Source organism: Oryzias melastigma, linkage group LG6 (genome assembly GCF_002922805.2).
Source record: "Oryzias melastigma strain HK-1 linkage group LG6, ASM292280v2, whole genome shotgun sequence".
Lineage (NCBI taxonomy): Eukaryota > Metazoa > Chordata > Actinopteri > Beloniformes > Adrianichthyidae > Oryzias > Oryzias melastigma.
The window spans coordinates 16,579,640-16,597,698 of NC_050517.1; the positions used below are offsets into that span (position 1 = coordinate 16,579,640).

General features: G+C 38.3%; 1 protein-coding gene across 3 annotated transcripts in view; it reads right to left on the reverse strand.

Moving 5' to 3' along the window:
• Positions 1-3,617: 3,617 nt before the first annotated feature.
• ano3 (anoctamin 3) overlaps positions 3,618-18,059 on the reverse strand; it is a 45,183-nt gene continuing 30,741 nt past the window's right edge. For all 3 annotated transcript variants that reach the window (XM_036212327.1, XM_036212328.1, XM_024281750.2), the window contains 15 exons: positions 17,880-18,014; positions 17,697-17,793; positions 16,246-16,306; positions 13,765-13,847; positions 13,551-13,691; positions 13,199-13,363; positions 13,026-13,062; positions 12,843-12,954; positions 12,020-12,077; positions 11,624-11,721; positions 11,313-11,467; positions 11,070-11,222; positions 8,755-8,905; positions 8,493-8,682; positions 3,618-8,310 (listed from right to left, as the gene is read on the reverse strand). In XM_036212327.1, the coding sequence (XP_036068220.1) occupies positions 8,128-8,310; positions 8,493-8,682; positions 8,755-8,905; positions 11,070-11,222; positions 11,313-11,467; positions 11,624-11,721; positions 12,020-12,077; positions 12,843-12,954; positions 13,026-13,062; positions 13,199-13,363; positions 13,551-13,691; positions 13,765-13,847; positions 16,246-16,306; positions 17,697-17,793; positions 17,880-18,014 (1,819 nt within the window). In that variant the 3' untranslated portion in view covers positions 3,618-8,127. The remainder of the gene's footprint in view (positions 8,311-8,492; positions 8,683-8,754; positions 8,906-11,069; positions 11,223-11,312; positions 11,468-11,623; positions 11,722-12,019; positions 12,078-12,842; positions 12,955-13,025; positions 13,063-13,198; positions 13,364-13,550; positions 13,692-13,764; positions 13,848-16,245; positions 16,307-17,696; positions 17,794-17,879; positions 18,015-18,059) is intronic.

Here is an 18,059-nt window from a genome sequence, read left to right on the forward strand (position 1 = left end):
TGTAAATGTGCTGCAGAAAAACCCAGAAAGTCAGCATATTTGTTTTTCTAACAACTCCTATTCTCTCTGGAAAAACACATTTTTTTATTGTTGTTACACCTCTGAATAGTATTGAATGAATAACACAAGCATAGATAGCTGAAGGCCATTCTACATTCAGACTTTCTCTGTTCTGTCTTGAAAAAACACACCTGAATAAATAGTGTTTGTCAGCATGAACACTAATAGAGCATGCTGGCCGGGCACTGCAGGGTGAAACCGCCTGATGTTCGCAACAAATACAACTTAGTGGAGCTGGAAGGGATGTTCTTGTTGATCTCAACTTTTTTTCTGCCATGTTTGTGTTAGAGAGATGCCTTTCAGATGGAAATGACTTTCTTCAGAACCGTGCCGATCAGGCTGAACTGGAGGTCAACGGCCTGCAGGCTGAGTGGGAGGCTGCCGAGACATGGAGCTAGCTCACACTCTCAGTGAATTTTAATGACTTCGAGTCAAAATACCACTTGCAGTATCATTTTTCATTTATGGAACATGACACTCAATGTTATTCAATACCGTTTAATGCACAGAACTGACACTGGAAAAAATATCTAATTTAGCCTAAACAGCTAGCATGTAGATAAAGCATTGGCTGTACTCCGAAATAGCCGAAAAACTCTGAAAAAGCCTAAAAACCTCAGTAATGACAAATTAGCCAAAACCAAAAATAGCTAGCATGTTGCTAAAATATTAGCTATAAGGCAAAATTAGTAAAAAAAAAAAAAACTGGAAAAAATGTCTAATTTAGTCAAAAAGCTAGCATGTAGCTTAAACATAGGCTATACTCCAAAATAGCCCAAAAACAACACAGTCAAATTAGCCAAACAGCTAGCACGTTGCTAAAGTCTTAGCTAATTGCCAAATTTGCTTAAAAAATGGGGGAAAAAAGGTCTAGCCAAAACAGCTAGCATGTAGCTAAAGCATTTGCTAATCTCCAAAATAAATGGTAATGGCATATACTTATACCGCTTTATTACCTTCCTTGAAGGTCCAAAGCGCTTTGCAGTCACAGACCCATTCACACACTCCGCCGAACACTGGTGCCAACCTTCCACCAGAGGCAATCTGGGGTTCAGTGTCCTGCTGCCCAAAATCAACAGATGGGCGAGAAAGACAGAAATCGAACCCACAATCTTCCGATGAGGAGACGGCCGCTGTACAGCTCCACCTCGGCCACCCCAATTGAAAAAATTAAAAAATAGCCTAGAAAATCTCAGTAGATCTAATGAAAAATTAGCCAAAACAACTAGCATGTTGCTAAAATATTCGCTAATTACCAAATTTTCCTAAAAAAAAAAAACTTGAAAAAAATGTCTAATTTAGTGTAAATAGCTAGCATGTCGCTAAAACATCGGCTAAACTCCAAAATAGCCTATAAAACCTTAGAACGCCTAATGTCAAATGCAGGCTGAGTGGGAAGCTGTTGAGACGTGGAGCTAGCTCACACTCTCTGTGAATTTTAATTACATTGAGTCAAAATACCACATGCAGTATCATTTTTCCTTCAAGGAACACCACACTTGATCACTGTGATTTGTTACCCTTAAATGCACAGCATTAACACTTTATAAAAAAAAAAAATCAGTGACTTTCTGCTCTGCAAATTGTATCTGCTATACATTTCATTAGCCTTACATAAGTTGTTTGTCCCAGCATGTGTATCATGGCACTAAAACCTTTCAGAAGTATATTTTTCCTTCACCATTCTTACAGTTTTGCCTTCCAAACAAACATGACTCACAGCTGATCTTGTTTTCATAGCCCACACTCTCACCAGCTGTTCACAGAGAAGAGCCTCATCAACCACGGGACCTTAAGGTCGTGTATAAATATTCAAAACTGCACACCGGATACTTTTTTCTCATGATACCTCAGACAGACTAATTATGTGGAGCTGCTCTGATGAAAGCAAACGTCAACCTCAAGTCTGGAGGCTCTTTACCGCCAGAATTTACAACCGTTACAGCGATTTCCATCCGTGCAAGTCCTATACAAGACGCTGCTGTGAGTTTGTTAATCATCTCCAGACAAAATCAGATCTAAACACGTGTTTGTTGTTACATTTCTTTTCTTTTGTTTGCTCACACTGGACTGTAATCTCTATAGAAAACTCCCCATCAGCAGATGTTACATACCATGAATCTGCTCCTTGATTCCTACAAAAAGGGTAAAAAAACAACAATACAAACAACAAAAAACACACTTAAAATCAAAGCAACATCATTTAAAAAAAAATGTGAAAGGACACGAGTGCAAAGGTAATACAACACCAGCAAAATGCAACAACAAAGAGGGTTAAGTGATGAACAGATGTATGTTTTTTAGGGAAGTAACAGAGAATGGGGAACCAGTCGTCATGATGTGAAAGGGAGCAGCTTTTTCCACTCTGCAAAAAGGTCACAGGTTGAGTATGTAAACAGGGAGTCTCCAGTTAAGGCACCAGATGAGGCATTAAAAACTGGAGTCTTTTGGGAGAAGTATTTTACAGAAATGCATGTGAGGATAAAAAAAAAGTAAATTTTGGGGGGGTAAAAAACCTTCTTGGTAACAAATCCAAAACTTTTTATAAATTGATTAAAGTGGAAGAGCAGAAAATCTTTTTTAAGACCTCTATTTTGCTAGAAATGTATAAAAATGAACAAATTCTTCTCCCAGTGTCCCATATTTATTCACACACACCGTTAAATATTTTATTACCCCAGCATATATCTGAAAAAATACAAATATTTCATGAAAAAAAAACAATCCTAAATATTTTTCCCTTAGGTAGCACACTGATTCTGCTCATTAGAATTCTGCTGCTGCAGGGCAGCTGGGTTTCTTTCTCCCTTTGGTGTCACTTCCTTCATCAATCAAACTATCTATAGCAGTTCAAGGGAGCTGCTTCTGAGTGTGGGAGATTTTCTCAGGTCAGCTCATCTGTCTTCAGCAGCAGCTGTGCACAAAGCTGTATTCATGTGTGCAGAAAAACATTTTTTTCTTGCATTAACAGAACATTCTCTAAACTATAATAATAGGGGTGGCAGAAAGGGGATCAGATTTGACACTTATTGGCTTGTGATTGCACTATTGTGTTGACGGCTGTAATTTAGCATGTTTATACTTACCTCCATAGAGAAAAAATACCAAGATTTAGTTTAAAAGCTGAAATATTTTTGAGGTTGTTGGAACATCTTGAGGAAAATGTATGCAAATCCCCCCTTGTGTTATCACTGTTGTGAGTTCTACCTTTGTGGGCGTAATTTTTGTGACTCCATTGTCCTCTAGTGGTCATTCTCTGCTGGCTGTCCTGTTTACACACCGGTGAGGTCGGACTCCCAAGGCCCACAAATGATTTCCACCATAAATGTAGACGCCATCATTCCATCTATCAATCCATCGCCTTCTCAGAGATGGAAGAGTGGTTACATTTACGGATATTTGAGGCTGTGGTTGAACTGCTCCTGTTGTTTTAGTGGAAGAGTGACACAAAGGCTTTACTGTACTGCTGCCCTGCAGAAAAACCCACTAACGGCAGCATGATGTGAGGCTCCGCTGGAAACAGCTTTCTTTATGCGCATTTTTTTCTTTTTTTTTTTATTTAAAAACTCTCTCTCTAGATTTATAGATTTTTTCTAGAATGAGGCAAACTGAACAAAAAGTATGCAGTATTTTAATTGAACTATTTGAATATTTTGCCTGGATTTCCACTAACGTTTTGCCTCCGACAGAGCTGCAACATTTCAAGATGAAGATGTGTCATCTGTCTTTCCTCGGATTCAACAATGAAATCCTTGTCGCTCGGCTGTTACGTAACATCTGGTAGTCGGGGAGTTGAAAGGAAAGATCTCAGCGTGGGCGACTTGACAAAGAGAACAGTTAAAACATGAAATATCTATCATCAGAACTGAAAGTAAGCCACATCCAGGAATGTTTAGACCTTGTTCTAAAAAATGAAGACTTGTGTTTGCTGAGGTGACACGCATGGAAAAGCAGCTGGGCAGGACTGTCATAAAATTCAATATTGTGGTCGGAAAGTATAGCAGCGTCAAATAGTGGGCTCGTTATAGAAACCTGATCTGATCTTTCATGAGCACGATTTGGCAAAAGGGATTGTGGTTTATGATAATAACAAGTTGGAAAAAATAAACAGAGTTTGCCCAAGGGTGGCCTTCTGCATGCTTTCATTTGAAAACCCATAAAAAAGAAAAATTCCATCTAGAAAAAAAAAAAAAATCAGAAAAGCCATTTACTTTAAAAGATACAATCCATGATTTATTACAGAAAAGAGGGATATCCAAATAAATTCATGTTGCAGTATATTTATACATTTCAGTGTTTAAACATGTAAACAGGAATTAAGTAAACAATGTAATTGATAGTTCATGAGTCATATCTTATTATTCAGTTATCCACTGTGCTTCCACATTAATCCTATTAGGAGGCATGACACACGACTGAAAACTTAACCCCCCAGACCAGACAGCTACACTCTCTGATATGCACAAGATCATTATTACTACTATAGTGTAAATCCTATGTGCTATTGCCAGAAAGAAAGCACAAGAAACCCCATCCCACAACTGTGCTGCATTAGTATTAGTGAGATGATGGAATCAAATCAAGAAATAATGAGAAAAATGGATCAGCTTAGACACTCGAAGTCCTTTAATCATTCATTCTTAACATGGAGTATATCTGCTAAGGTTAAAGACCTCAGCTCTTATGGGTGAATTATCTTTTAACAAAAGAAGTTAAATTCCAGGAGGGGGGAGGTTAATCTGCTGGAGAAGCCTCGACAAGCTAAAAAAAAAATAAAAATAAAAAAAAATAAAATAAATTTCTTCAAAAAAAAAATCTAACTTTATTGTAATTTCTTAAAGCAGTTTTTAACAATCTTTTTGCAGAATTTCAACAGTAACTCTAAATAGTTTTTAAAATATGATCTGTAGAGTCAGATACAGTTTAATTTATCCTTTTTAATTATGTCAGTTTATAAATTCAACCCATATTATATTATAAAGTAGATCATTTGTGTTTTATAATTTTATTAATGAGACTGAATTCAGACGTATCAAGAGATCTGTGCTCACCTGAAGCCTCTTAGTGAGTTTTGGAGACCAGGAGGAGAAAAAGAACTTTTTTTAAACTGTAACTGAAATTTGAACAAAATAATAAAAAACCTTTTAAATATTTTATTTTATACATATATTTGGTCAATTCTTGTCCATTTTTAGTAAATTTCAATTGTTTCTATTTTTTCTGATTTCATTCAAAAGTCAAAATAAATAATTCCATAAACCAGCTTTAATGTGACAGAAAATACTTTTAGGAAGCTGAAAAAGTAATTACAGTTGACTACCTTTAAAGGATTTTCTACATGAAAAAATATTTTTCATGTATCAAAAGATATTGGAGCCCACAACTTTTCAAAAGTACTAAACTTTCAGGGTTTTGCTATAAAACAGAACAGGGTTGCAAAAAAAAAGGGCTCAACTTGACACAACATGTCAGGTAAAAGACACGTATCATCACTTTCTGACACGTGAATAAACTATTTCAACAGTATAAAGTCCTGCTTAAACACATCATGTGCCCACTATCATATCTGAACATTACAGAAAAAAAGAGTATGTTTGATATGTTTTAAGATGTGTTAACAACTTTACAAAAGTTATTTAAGTCAAAAGCAGGTGTTAGGACATGCATACTCTACAGTACAAATGTACCAGTACATTTACAGCTGCATCTGTTCAAAATGAAGAAGCACTCCAGGATAACAGCATGCATAGATTTTCCGTGTTCACATAACAAGGGAAGAAAAGAGGCTGCCTAAGTGCTGCAGTGTAGAAACAACTGATGAGTGGATGAACTGAGAACGAGCACAAAGAGGCGTTTGCCAGCCTGCAGCTTACAGTGTGCAGCGGGTCTTTACAGCAGGAGTTTCTGATCTAATAATTAAAAAAAAAACTGTCCATACATAAATAAAGTGTCAACCATGCTTTCTTTCTTTTTGTTTTCTTTTTTGTGGGTGTGGGTGTAACTAAAAGTCATGCAAAAGCACTAGAGTGCAAAAGTGTCTATCTAAAATAAGCAGGATTATTTCTAACTGCATTTTAGAAAATATGATAAAAAGTTGATCGCTTTTAAACATTCCAAGGACACCTGAGAAATGTGGGTGTTACTTTGACATTTATATGTAACACAAGTAAAAAAAAAATCATACTAAAGAAGAAAACACACATTTATGCTAAACATTGTGCATTCATTGCACTGATGTCAGTCATTTTTCATTATTTTGTTTATATTTATTCACATTTCAATCGACTATTGTGTTTATAAAGGAAACACAAAAGCCTCTCATTATTAGTGTGATCATTTAGAGTTCAAATCGTGAATCAGGAGCAGGCGGAAAAACGCTGTGAGACATCCACTTGCAGATGACTACATCATGTACGTCTCCGAAATTGCTCGCCATTTTTGTTGCACCGCTAATGTTAGGCTGATGTTGTGCAGGGCTGTAAGCTAGCAGCGTGTAAACAGATGGATGGTGGGCTTATTCCGCGCCAAACGTCTCGCCCACAACTCAGAGGTCAATTTATGATGAACTACTGCCGCTCTACAGAAACTATGTCCCATAAAGTGACATTTTTTTTTTTGTTATTTTGGCATAATTATAATTAAAAGAACTGGAAACGCTTTTGCAATAGATCAAAAGATGATGGGAGCGGTGACTTTAGAATCGACACAGTTTTAGTCTCACACATGAATGCCAGCCAAACTTTACTAATTACTGACCAAAGAATTTCAAAATTAAATGCGAATCCAACACAACTTCGTGACACCACTTTCCATCGGAGTGTGCAGAGATCTGCTCCTGACTGTTTAATAAAAACTAAAACAGAAGCATAAATATTTGTGTAGTGAGGGACAGTGGAGGTATTTGCACGTTTGAAACATCCAAGCCACAAGCATTTCCAATACTGTTTCAACCACACTCTGGAGCTTCCAGCAGCAAATGTAAAACAGAGAAGCAGAACGGAAGAGCGGATCTGTGACTGTTGCCAGGCGAGTGTACGGCGGAGTCGCATTACTGAAACCACAGACCTTCGTAGAGATCGTGGTGTGACCCACATCCAAATCCTTACAAAAGAGTTTGCAGCAGATCAGATGAAGTAAGACCAGAGAGAGAAAAACATTTCTTGCATTGAGATCACGTGCTGCACAACACGGGGCACATGTGATGTCGGTGACACAACTGTGGAGTGCAATCACATTGTTAAGACTGTAGGCACAATCAAATTTCACTAAAGCTCACATTTCCTCCAGACGGTCAAACCCAGCAGAAGCAGAGAAAACACACACACACACACAAGTAAACCCGGCGTCAAGACTTTGTCTATCAAAAGGTACAAAACAGCATTACCATGCAAACTCTTAATCAAAAGCACTGGATGGATGTCAACATCCTCCATGATTGATGCTGTGGAAGTAGTTTTTTTTTTTTTGTGCTAATGAAACACCTGCAGACATCGATCAGCATGCTTCAACAGCAATATATAGGAACTCTAGAAGAATAGTTTTATCGTCACCAGAAACAAACAAACAAAAACTTTAGTGCCACGGTTGCTGTGACAACAGCGCTGCTGATGCTGTCCATGCTGTGGGCTGCAACGCTGCAGAGTTAAAACAAAGTGCTAGCTGCCACACACAGTGCAGGGGTGTGTGTGTGTGTGTGTGGGGGGGGGGTGAGAGAGAGCGGTGATCTGCAGCCCTTGATCTGCATAGTAAACATTACGAATTGCAAAGATTTTCCCGCTGAAGCTGTGACGCAGCACAGAGCCGAGAGCATCCTGGTGGATGGAAGGAGGCAGGTGAGAGACCGGGCTGGGTGGAGCAGAAACGAGGACGTGGGACAGATGGCCGGGGAGAACTTTGTAGTCAGAGCTCGGACTGAAGCCAGACCGCTGGGGGGGGATCTCAGGAGGTTGTCTTTGGTGCAGAGAATCGACAAGCTAGACTCTCGAAGCTGAGAAAACGTAAAAATAAGCGTTTATGTGCCTGTGAGCGGAGCGATAAGCGGCTGGTAGAGGACGCGTGAGGACAAAGCTAAGGCCACTCGTGGTGATATTGCCTCCCGTTCTTCTTCCTCTCCTTTTGGAGATGCTCGAGTTCTGCTTCGTACATCATCTCCTGCATCAGGTACTTCTCCCTTCTCATGCGATCGCACAGATCCTTGGGCATGTCTGGAATGAGGTATGCTATAAACGACTTGATCCCAAACACCAGGTGCTGCAAAGAGGAGACATAATCCAGAGTATTTGCCTCATAAAAAAACATCAAAATCAAATTTTGCACTTTTGGGGAAGTTGTATTTAAGAATACAAAATCCCCTGAGAGCTTAAGGGTTGTAATTAAAAATAATCTAAAAATATTAAAAGCGGATTATGATTTAGTTGCATGCGGTGACAAACCTCAAAGACGATGATGAATGCCAGCCTGGCAGCCAGGACGTGCCAAAACTGCAGGGTAAACTCGTAGGGTACTGAGCTCCAGGGTGGCGCTCTGTAATCTCTGTACCTGCAGTATCTGGACTGACTGGTGTTCTTCACCTCCCACATATCAAACACAGACAGGCTGCTGTTCACGTAGCCTTGCAGGCACCTGGAAAGAACAGACATGCTGGAATACAAGCTTTCAGCGCAGATAAAGTAAAATCCTGGGCGTTTCACACACTCATTCTCGTGGTGGTGTCCCTTGTCCATGCAGGGGCCGTATTTGAAGGCATAAACAAAGCGGGGGATGTAGTCAGAGGTGATGGCAATGACGAAGGCGTTGGTAATGACAGCCAGCACGCCGATCCCCTCCAAAATGCCATGCCAGATACCTGGAACACAAGAAACACAGCAATCAGTCCCTGCAAAAAACTGAGAACAATGAGCATGAAAGTCATGAGTTTAAACCTGGCGGGTCTTCAGGATGAAACATGAACTCTCTGTGGGATATTAAACCATTTATGTGTGAAAATTCATCAACAGCCACAAGGTCACTGAAGAAAAAAAAGAGAGCTGTTCTTTTACCCTTTTATTGTCACACTGATGATTTTCATGGTTTTGTTTTTAATTAATTTTCCAGCAGGCTAAACTACAAGAATACAATCGATTCTCATTAAAAATAGTCTGATGACTTTAGTTTTTTTTATTAATTTCTGTATTTAATTTTTAGTTGTCAATATATTTAAATGTCAGCTTTTCATGTCTGTGTGATTGGCTTTTGTCGCCCTGCTGCAGAACGTTTCAGGATGCACGCTTTGTTTAATTGTGCGACACATAAAGAAGTGCATCTATTATCACGGCACCGTTGGAGGAGGGTGTTTGTTGTCATATAGGGATGTGGGCTGATGAGACATGAGGTGCAGCATATGGTCTCACAGAAGGAGTCAGAGAGGCGTATTCATCTCCACAGCATGCATTATCTTAAGACACCACAATATGCTATTGATGAAAAAAGGGCTCCTTCTTTAAATTGTGGAGATTCAAAATCAACGAAATAAAAAAAAAATACACCATTAGTTTGCAAACTGAATTGATAGAAAATAAAATCGAGATTGAATTAGAGCAAAGGAAGGTCGTACAGATGATTCCAACTTGTAAGGTTAAAAACAAAAACAAAAAAAACTTTTTTTGCTGAATGTTTTTACACCTGATTTTATATTTATTAGGTGTGTAGGGGAAAGAGATTCAGCGATATATCGTGATATTTCCTTTAATGATATATTGTGATATTTCCTTTAATGATATATCGTGATATTTAATTTAATGATATATCGTGATATTTCATTTGGTCATATATCATGATATATTTCAATGAAATATAGTAATATTTAATTTAACAATATATTGTGATATTTCATTTGGCCAAACATTGTGATATTTCATTTGACCATATATCATGATATTTCGTTTAGTGATATACCGTGATAATTTAACTGACAATATTTCGTAAAATTTCTTTTGGCCATATATTGTGATCTTTCATGATAATTCAATTGACAATATTTCGTGATATTTCATTTGGAAATGTATCGTGATATTTCATTTAGCGATATATCGTGATATTTCATTTGACCATATATCGTGATATTTCATTTAGCGATATATCGTGATATTTAATTTGACCATGTATCGTGATATTTCATTTAGCGATATATCGTGATATTTCATTTGACCATATATCGTGAAATGTCATTTGGTGATCTTTCATGATAATTAAATTGACAATATTTCGTGATATTTAATTTGGCAAAATATTGTGATATTTAATTTGGCGATAAATCATGATATTTGATTTGGTAAAATATTGTGATATTTCATTTGGCAATATTTCGTGGTATTTCATTTGGTGATATATAGTGATATTTCTTTTGTCAATACTTCATGATATATCATTTGACGATACTGTGATATTTCAATCGCCAATGTATTGCTATATTTTTTTTGTCGATATATCTTTATATTTAATTTGGGGATATATCGTGATATTGCATTTGACGATACTTTTATGGATTTAAAATGCTGACAAGATTATATTAAATTCATTATTTATGAGCATCTTTACTATTGTTTTCCATCTAAACCCCTGACTGCTAGCTTAGCTTCTTTGAGCAGCTCTACAACGCACTAAAACAAAAGAAGATCTTGCGAGTAGCAGCTTGTGTTAAATATTAAGTCACCCTCGTAGTTTTTGTTGTTATTAGACATGCGCCACCAGTATGATATATAAACATGGATTGCAGGGCTTCGCAGTGGCTCAGATAAGAATGAGTGAAGCAGTGCAGCTGCGCAGCGAGGCATGCACAGAACTTTAGCAACAAAAAAATTGTTCTGGCATAGTCTTGGATAAATCGTGATGCCTTTTACAATGCACATTGAATCGCATTACACACATCACGATACAATATGTATTGTGAGATGTGTATCGCAATACATATTGTATCGACATGGGATGGAATTTGTCCTTCTACAGAATAGACAGTGGAGCGATGGAGAAACCTATATCAGTAGCTCTGGCCGGCATGGGTCTCCTCCACTGAGTGACAAATTTGTAGGCATCCAGACGGATTTCAATGATGTTGTTGAGCAGAGCAAGGAAGGGAGCCAGAGGGAACGCTGCGACAAAGATGGTGGTGAAACCAAACTGGAGAACTGCAGAAGAAATCAAAACAAAACACTGTGAGTCACACTTCTGTTTAAAATGTCGGTCAAACACAGCAGAGAAAGGCGAAGAAGAATTACCCATTTCAAGGTATTCATCCACCAGCCCGTGAGCGTTCATCGGCTGCAGATTCCAGTCTTTGTCCCACTGTGGAAGCTGACTTTTACTCTCCACATTCTGCCCACCACCACCTCCTTTCTTGATCTTCCGACGGGACCACCAGTTCTGCAGCAAACTGAGAATGCGCAAACTCAACCGTCAAATCAAAGAAACTATCTTTGAACAATGATTTTTCTGCACAAAAAAGTATTTTTTTCCATTCGAAATAAGCTCATTCTCAGTGATGTATTGAACTCTATTACACATTCTGTCATAATGATGTGTAACTCACGGATAACCAAGCTCCATGAAGTTGTTCCAGATCTGTTTGAAGAACATGATCACCCCCATTTGCAGGCACAGATCAATCAGACAACCGCTTGGATGGCACTGGAAAAAAAAAAAAAAAACCCACACATTTCAATAACAAACAACTGGAGAATGAGTGATAATACAAAGTTTGAGAGAGCAAATGAGCAAGTTCAACTGTTCTATTCTGTTTTCAAATCATTAAACTGACTATTTTCCATAATTAGGAGGAGGATAAATGATGCGCACTGACAAAAAGAAGATTAGCAGGGAGACAAATTGCTCGGTTACATAAATACACCCAAATTTAGAGAGTAGTAATCAGCACGGGTGATGCTGATATGATTACAGACTTATTCTGACGGCTAATTGCACTCACCTCCTCCAGCCTCCATCGATTAAAGAGTTTATTGTATTTTCCAGGCCTGCCAGCAAACCTGGGCAAACAAACAGGCGCTGAATTCAGTTATCAAAAGAAACTTGCTGAGAAAAGAAAGGACACTTAGAAGACAAACAGGAAGAATCTGGCAATACGAGACACATCGCAATACCCAGATTGCAATACGATATGTATCGTGAACAGGCTGTACTGGAATGATTTTTCTTTTTTTTTTTTAAAGAGTATGACTTAGAAAAAACTCTGCCTGAATATTAATTTGATTGATTTGATTGATCTTGTTTATTTCAAGGATAGATTGTGGAAAATGCAGGACAAAAAAACAAACAAACTTTTTTTACAGAAATCCATCGATTAGAGAATAAAAACCCAAACGAATAAAAACAAAGACACACTTGTGCCACATTTGATTCACTAAATATAGTAATAAATAACTAAAGTCAAGTAGAGTTTCATTGATTACTTGAGTGGGAAGAAGCAAAATTATATAATCCCTTAGTTACTTCATTTTGCAATTTGTGTTTTTTTTCAAGTAGCAAAGTGAAGTGGTTGTTGATTATTGAGGAATCTCACTGTAATTCATTGTAATAAATGTTTAACTAAAGATCACAACGCTAAGCACTACAATTGTATGTAATATACAAGTAGCTTTTTACCCAGTAAATTCATGGTGTAATAAATAGTTAATTAAAAAATCGCCATGTCAGCATTTTAAATTGATACAAGTATCGCCAAATAAAGCATCACGATATATCGCACAATCTATTTTTTTTAACAAGTACACGGTTAAGAGAAGCTGGTGTACCTTCCAAGAAAAAAGGCGATGTAGAAGGTGGAGCTGTTCAAATTCACAAACTGGAACAGGAACATTTTCAGAGAAAAGCTGTTCTCCCATTCCGACTCTGTGCGTGGGTGCTCTGACAGAGACGGGAACAAAGTAAATACTCTGCACTTATCCCACAAGTGGGGAGATCTTAAAAAAGCTCACCTAAATTAGTCAGCAGATAGGCCACTTTTTCATAAACCTGTCAGAGTAAAAAGAGCTTGTAAATGTCAAAATGAAAAAGTTAAAAACAGAAAGCAGTACTGACAGATTTAGGATTTTTTCTTAGTTTGATAGGAAGTGCTAATGTGCCAGATGATGACCGCCCAGACACCCACCACATTGAGAGACATGATGATCATGAAGTTGAGGCAGACGCCGGTGCCCGATGTGGCAAACTGCAAGTTCTTCGTAACAAAATGCCATTTGAAGGAAGCAAACTTCTCCATTGCAATAAGCCGGAAAACGACCACAGCAAACACGGCGGTTAAAACCAGAGAAATCTGAGAAAGGGAAGAAAGAATCTTCTAGTTCAAAGCAGATAAAAACAAAAATAAATAAATAAATAAATACCTAATGTCAACAAATATGCTTCTTCCCAGTAGGGGGCACTGCTACACCACTGCACAAAAGGTGTGAACCAGCTCTCCATCTCAAAAGGACTGCTTACACAAAGATCAAAGGAATTACCATGAAGAATATTCCAGATACGGACACCATGAGGCGGCTCAGTTTGTCCGAGAAGGGCTGGAAGGGTTCCGCTTTGCCAGAAATCGGGTTAACCCTCTCCTTCCTGGAGTACTTGGCCTCAAACTGAGGCCTCAGCTCCTCCTGGTGAACAAGTCAAGCCTCATTATTAGGACGTCAGATTTACAGTTTGTTCTCAAGGGTCCAGCTGGATTACCTCCTCTTCTTCCCAGTCAATGAGATCCCAGTCGTATGTCAGCTCAGCTCTTCTTCTTTTCCAAAACTCCAGGAATACAGTGGCTGCAGAGAAGATCGGGCATTCGCCATGTTATTGTTCCCCTTGATTTGACAAAATCAGGGGTCTGCAAAGTTTCGCCATTCGGTCTCGTTTCTTACAGACCAGAACCCAACAAGAGCCACAAAGTCTCACTTTGTTTTTAAAAAAATGCACATTTATGGCTTTTTTCAATTAAACATTGATTTATAAATGCATATTAAATATTACAAGGATTAAATTACAACCGTTTATATATAAAAACAACTGTAACTTATTTTACTTTTGACAGAATTGCACAATAAAACCCACCCTGTGTCAAAATGGTCATCCTGCTGCAGCAGCTTTACTTAAACTCAAAATGCAACATAAAAAAATATTATGTTTTTAACATTAAGATTTCAGTGTGCCGCCATAAATTTTCCCTTTTACTCTCAGATATAAACAAGACTTCAGTAGAATCAATTAAAAAAAAAACTCAAAAGACTAATTTTCAATCATTTTAAGCTGTATTTGTTCAAAACTTTAACCACTTTAGTGTAATTTACCAAAACAAAACAATGTTTGGCGACTTTTATTTGACTATCTATAAACAAATAACACAAATTTCAAGAATATTTCTACAGAACTTTTTTGCTTAGTTGTTTGACATGTTAAAAATCTGAGCAGAAAGGACAAAACTTAAATAACTAATCTATCATCTATTCAAATGTTAGCATTAGCTAACGATTAGCTCAATAGCTAGAGAGCCTCAATAAATGGATAGAAGAGCCATAGGTTGCAGACCCCTGGACTAAATGCACAGGAAAAGGCACTAGGGGGAAAAAGGCGATTAAAAAAAAAAAAAAAACACACTTCCACAATTAAGGAACCCGATCACAGCAGGGATTTGAAGCACAGGGAAGTAGCAGCGGCAACAGTCTTCTTTAGCATTTCACTCATAGGTTGTGACATTTTCTGTGTGGAGTTAAATCCTCAGGGGGGCCGACTTCCATCTGAAGCCATTGATTCCTTTGTGTCAGTCAAATGTTGCTTTTTCAGTGCCAGAGACAAGATTTTACAGTGAAAACTATTCTTTCTTCACTTAACAAACATTTTAACGAAAGCTCAGGCTAAAAATGGAATTCTACTCTTTACCTGTTAAAAGGTTGTCCTCAAAATCATAAAAAATTAACTTTACTTCAGTAAACATCTGATTTTTTTTCTTATTTACTGAAAAGCTGAAAACCACAAGATTTTTTAAGGTTGATAAGACACAAAATCAAATCTGTGACATTGTGGGGAATTTCTAAATAAATAAATAAATAAAATAAATGGCAGTAAGTCACCTCCGAGTTGTGGGCAGAACTGTTGATGTAGAGTAAGCCCGTCCCCATTTCCCATCATCCATCTATTTACAGGCTCTCCTGCTAGCTTACAGCCCCTTATAACCCCAACTTAGCTTTACAGGTGCAACAAAAATGGCGAGCACTATTGGAGCTGTCCAGCCAGATGACGTACATGATCTATTTGCCTGCTAGTGGATGTATCAGGATGGACTTACGTCACTGCGACAGACTTTTTACAACTGTATTTTTTCCTCCACTTTTAAATTGAATAGGCAAATAAATATCCAGAAACATAATTTTGAGCTTGATTTTCTTTTTATAAGTCCTCTATCATTAAAAAAAATTCTATAAGAACAAGTTAGAAACACCAAAAACACAGTTTTCCATGAAGCGGGTCTTTAAAGTCACAATTAAAAACACTCTAGATGATGTTAAAGTAGGAATATTAAAGTATTTTAAAGCTTCACTGAAACAGGGAAATTGTTTTTTCCCTTTTTGTCAAAAACACATTTTTCCAGCTCAAAGCATAGCTGAGGAATACTCTTTTGTTCAACTGTGCTGCAGGCTTTTAAACAGGATTAGAAGCTGGACCTTCCTTGACCTCATTTAGCCCAAACAAAGAAGAGAGTGAGCCAAGCGTTTCCTTCTGAAAACTCATGATTACTTTCCCTGTTGGCAGATAGAGGAGTTTGGAAAAATTGTTCACGCTAGAGAGATATTATAGTTATACCAGTATCATGCTCGGATTGTAGATCTTTGCTAGGCGAACAATACCCCCCCCATCTTTAGGGAGAGAGGTTAATTATCCGACTAATTACATCCGCATGCAAGTTCAAATACAGTCTGTGAGAGATGACCGTTATTTATTCTCTGCCAAGACCGTTACAGACTGCAGTCCTTTTTGTTTTTGCACCACAGCCTGTTTACTGTGCTGAAAATTCCCACCTGAAAAACTTAATGCGTTTACAGAAGTTGAGTGGGAAGCGAAGGCATGAGCGCCGGCTCTCTCTTGAATAAATAGATCTGAGTTGCAAAAGTGTTTGCATCAAACAGCGTGAGGCCAAGGCAGCAGACAAATAAAAACAGGCAAACCTACCCCAGATAGCCATGAAGATAGCAAAGAACACAGTTCCACCATTGTCAAATAGATGAGTCACCTAAAGATGCAAAAACATAATGTTATGTCACCAACAGATACACCCTCCTCAGATCTAGGGGGTCATGAAAATGGGGACCATAACATAAAACTGGACACCAGTAAGGATAAAAAGAACACAGCTCATTAAAAGAACAAAAACCTGCTTGCAAAGAAAGAAAAACATGAAATAATTTGTGTACTGGTTCAAACAAAAAAAAGACAAACCAAAGGGACTGGAACCTTGGCCAAATATAGGATAAGTCAGCGACCGTCTGAGTCAGCAGCTCCTTGCTAAGGACTGCCAAACCAAAATCTGACTATTCAAAAGAAACAAACAAAGCTCGCAAAGCAAGACTACCAGGGTCCAACCCCAAACTAAAATAACAAAACCCAGCAGTGTAAGACTACCGAGGTCGAACCCCAAACTAAAATAACAAAACCCAGCAGTGTAAGACTACCGAGGTCGAACCCCAAACTAAAATAACAAGACCCAGCAGTGTAAGACTACCAAGGTCGAACCCTAAACTAAAATAACAAGACCCAGCAGTGTAAGACTACCAAGGTCCAACCCCAAACTAAAATAACAAAACCCAGGAGTCTAAGACTGCTGGGTTTAGTTAGTTTAGTAAATGAAAATAAAGTCCAAAGACGTAAAAACAAAAAGTGAGGAAGACACAAAAAAATGGAGGCAGAGTGCTTAACAATCAGGGGAGAAGAAATGTAACTTTTGACGTCATTAGTGTCCTCAGGCTCGGTTGGATCAGACTCTGCATTCTTCTGACAAACACAGACAAGTCTGACTAATAGTTTCAGATCAATCTGGGTCCTAAAATTTCTGAAATCTAAATAGTACGTCACTGGCCACTTCATTAGGTACACCTTGTCAGTACCGGGTTGGACTCCCTTTTTGTCTTCATAACTGTTTTAATCCTCGGTGGCATAGATTTAACAAGAAACATTCCTCAGAGAGTTTGGTCCATATTGACATGATAGCATCACACAGTTCCTGCAGATTCATCGGCTGCACATCCATGATGCCGATCTCCCATTCCACCACATCCCAAAGGTGATCTGTTGAGATTTGGTGACTGTGGAAGTCATTAGAGTCCAGTGAACTCATTATCATGTTCCAGTCTGAGATGATTCCAGGTATATGACATGGTATCTTATCCTGCTGGATGTAGCATCAGAAGATGGACACACTGAGGTGCAAGACTCAGTTAGGTTCAGGTTATGCAACAATGCTCAATTAAAGGCCCCAAAGTGTGCCAAGAAACTATCCCCCATACCATAAGCTCACCACCACCATCTTGAACCGCTGCATTACCGAGCAGTTGGACCGGTGTTCCTAATAAAGTGGCCAGTGTTATCTGTCAAGGCAGACAGAAATTGTAAAAATCTGCTCTTACCTTCGCGTAGACACAACTATCGCTCAGCGTCCACGGGTCACAGGTTTTCTCACACATAGGGCACATGGTGGTGGTGTTTGCCTCACAAATTTCCTTACTGAAACAGTGAATAAGAGATCACAGATCCTCCACACTCAAGAGTGTTTGTGCATGGTTGAAGACAACATGACTGAGTACACTGACCTGACTTGGCTTGAGTCCATAGTGAAAAGTCCATAAAGGAAGACAAAGACACCGACGAGGGCTGCAGGGATTAACATGCCGGTGTACCAGCCCAACCATGCAAAATAAAGACCAATTTTCTCTCCAAAGTAGCGCCTGGAAGAAACACAAACAAAGAGAGGGATTTAAAAAACACCAGTA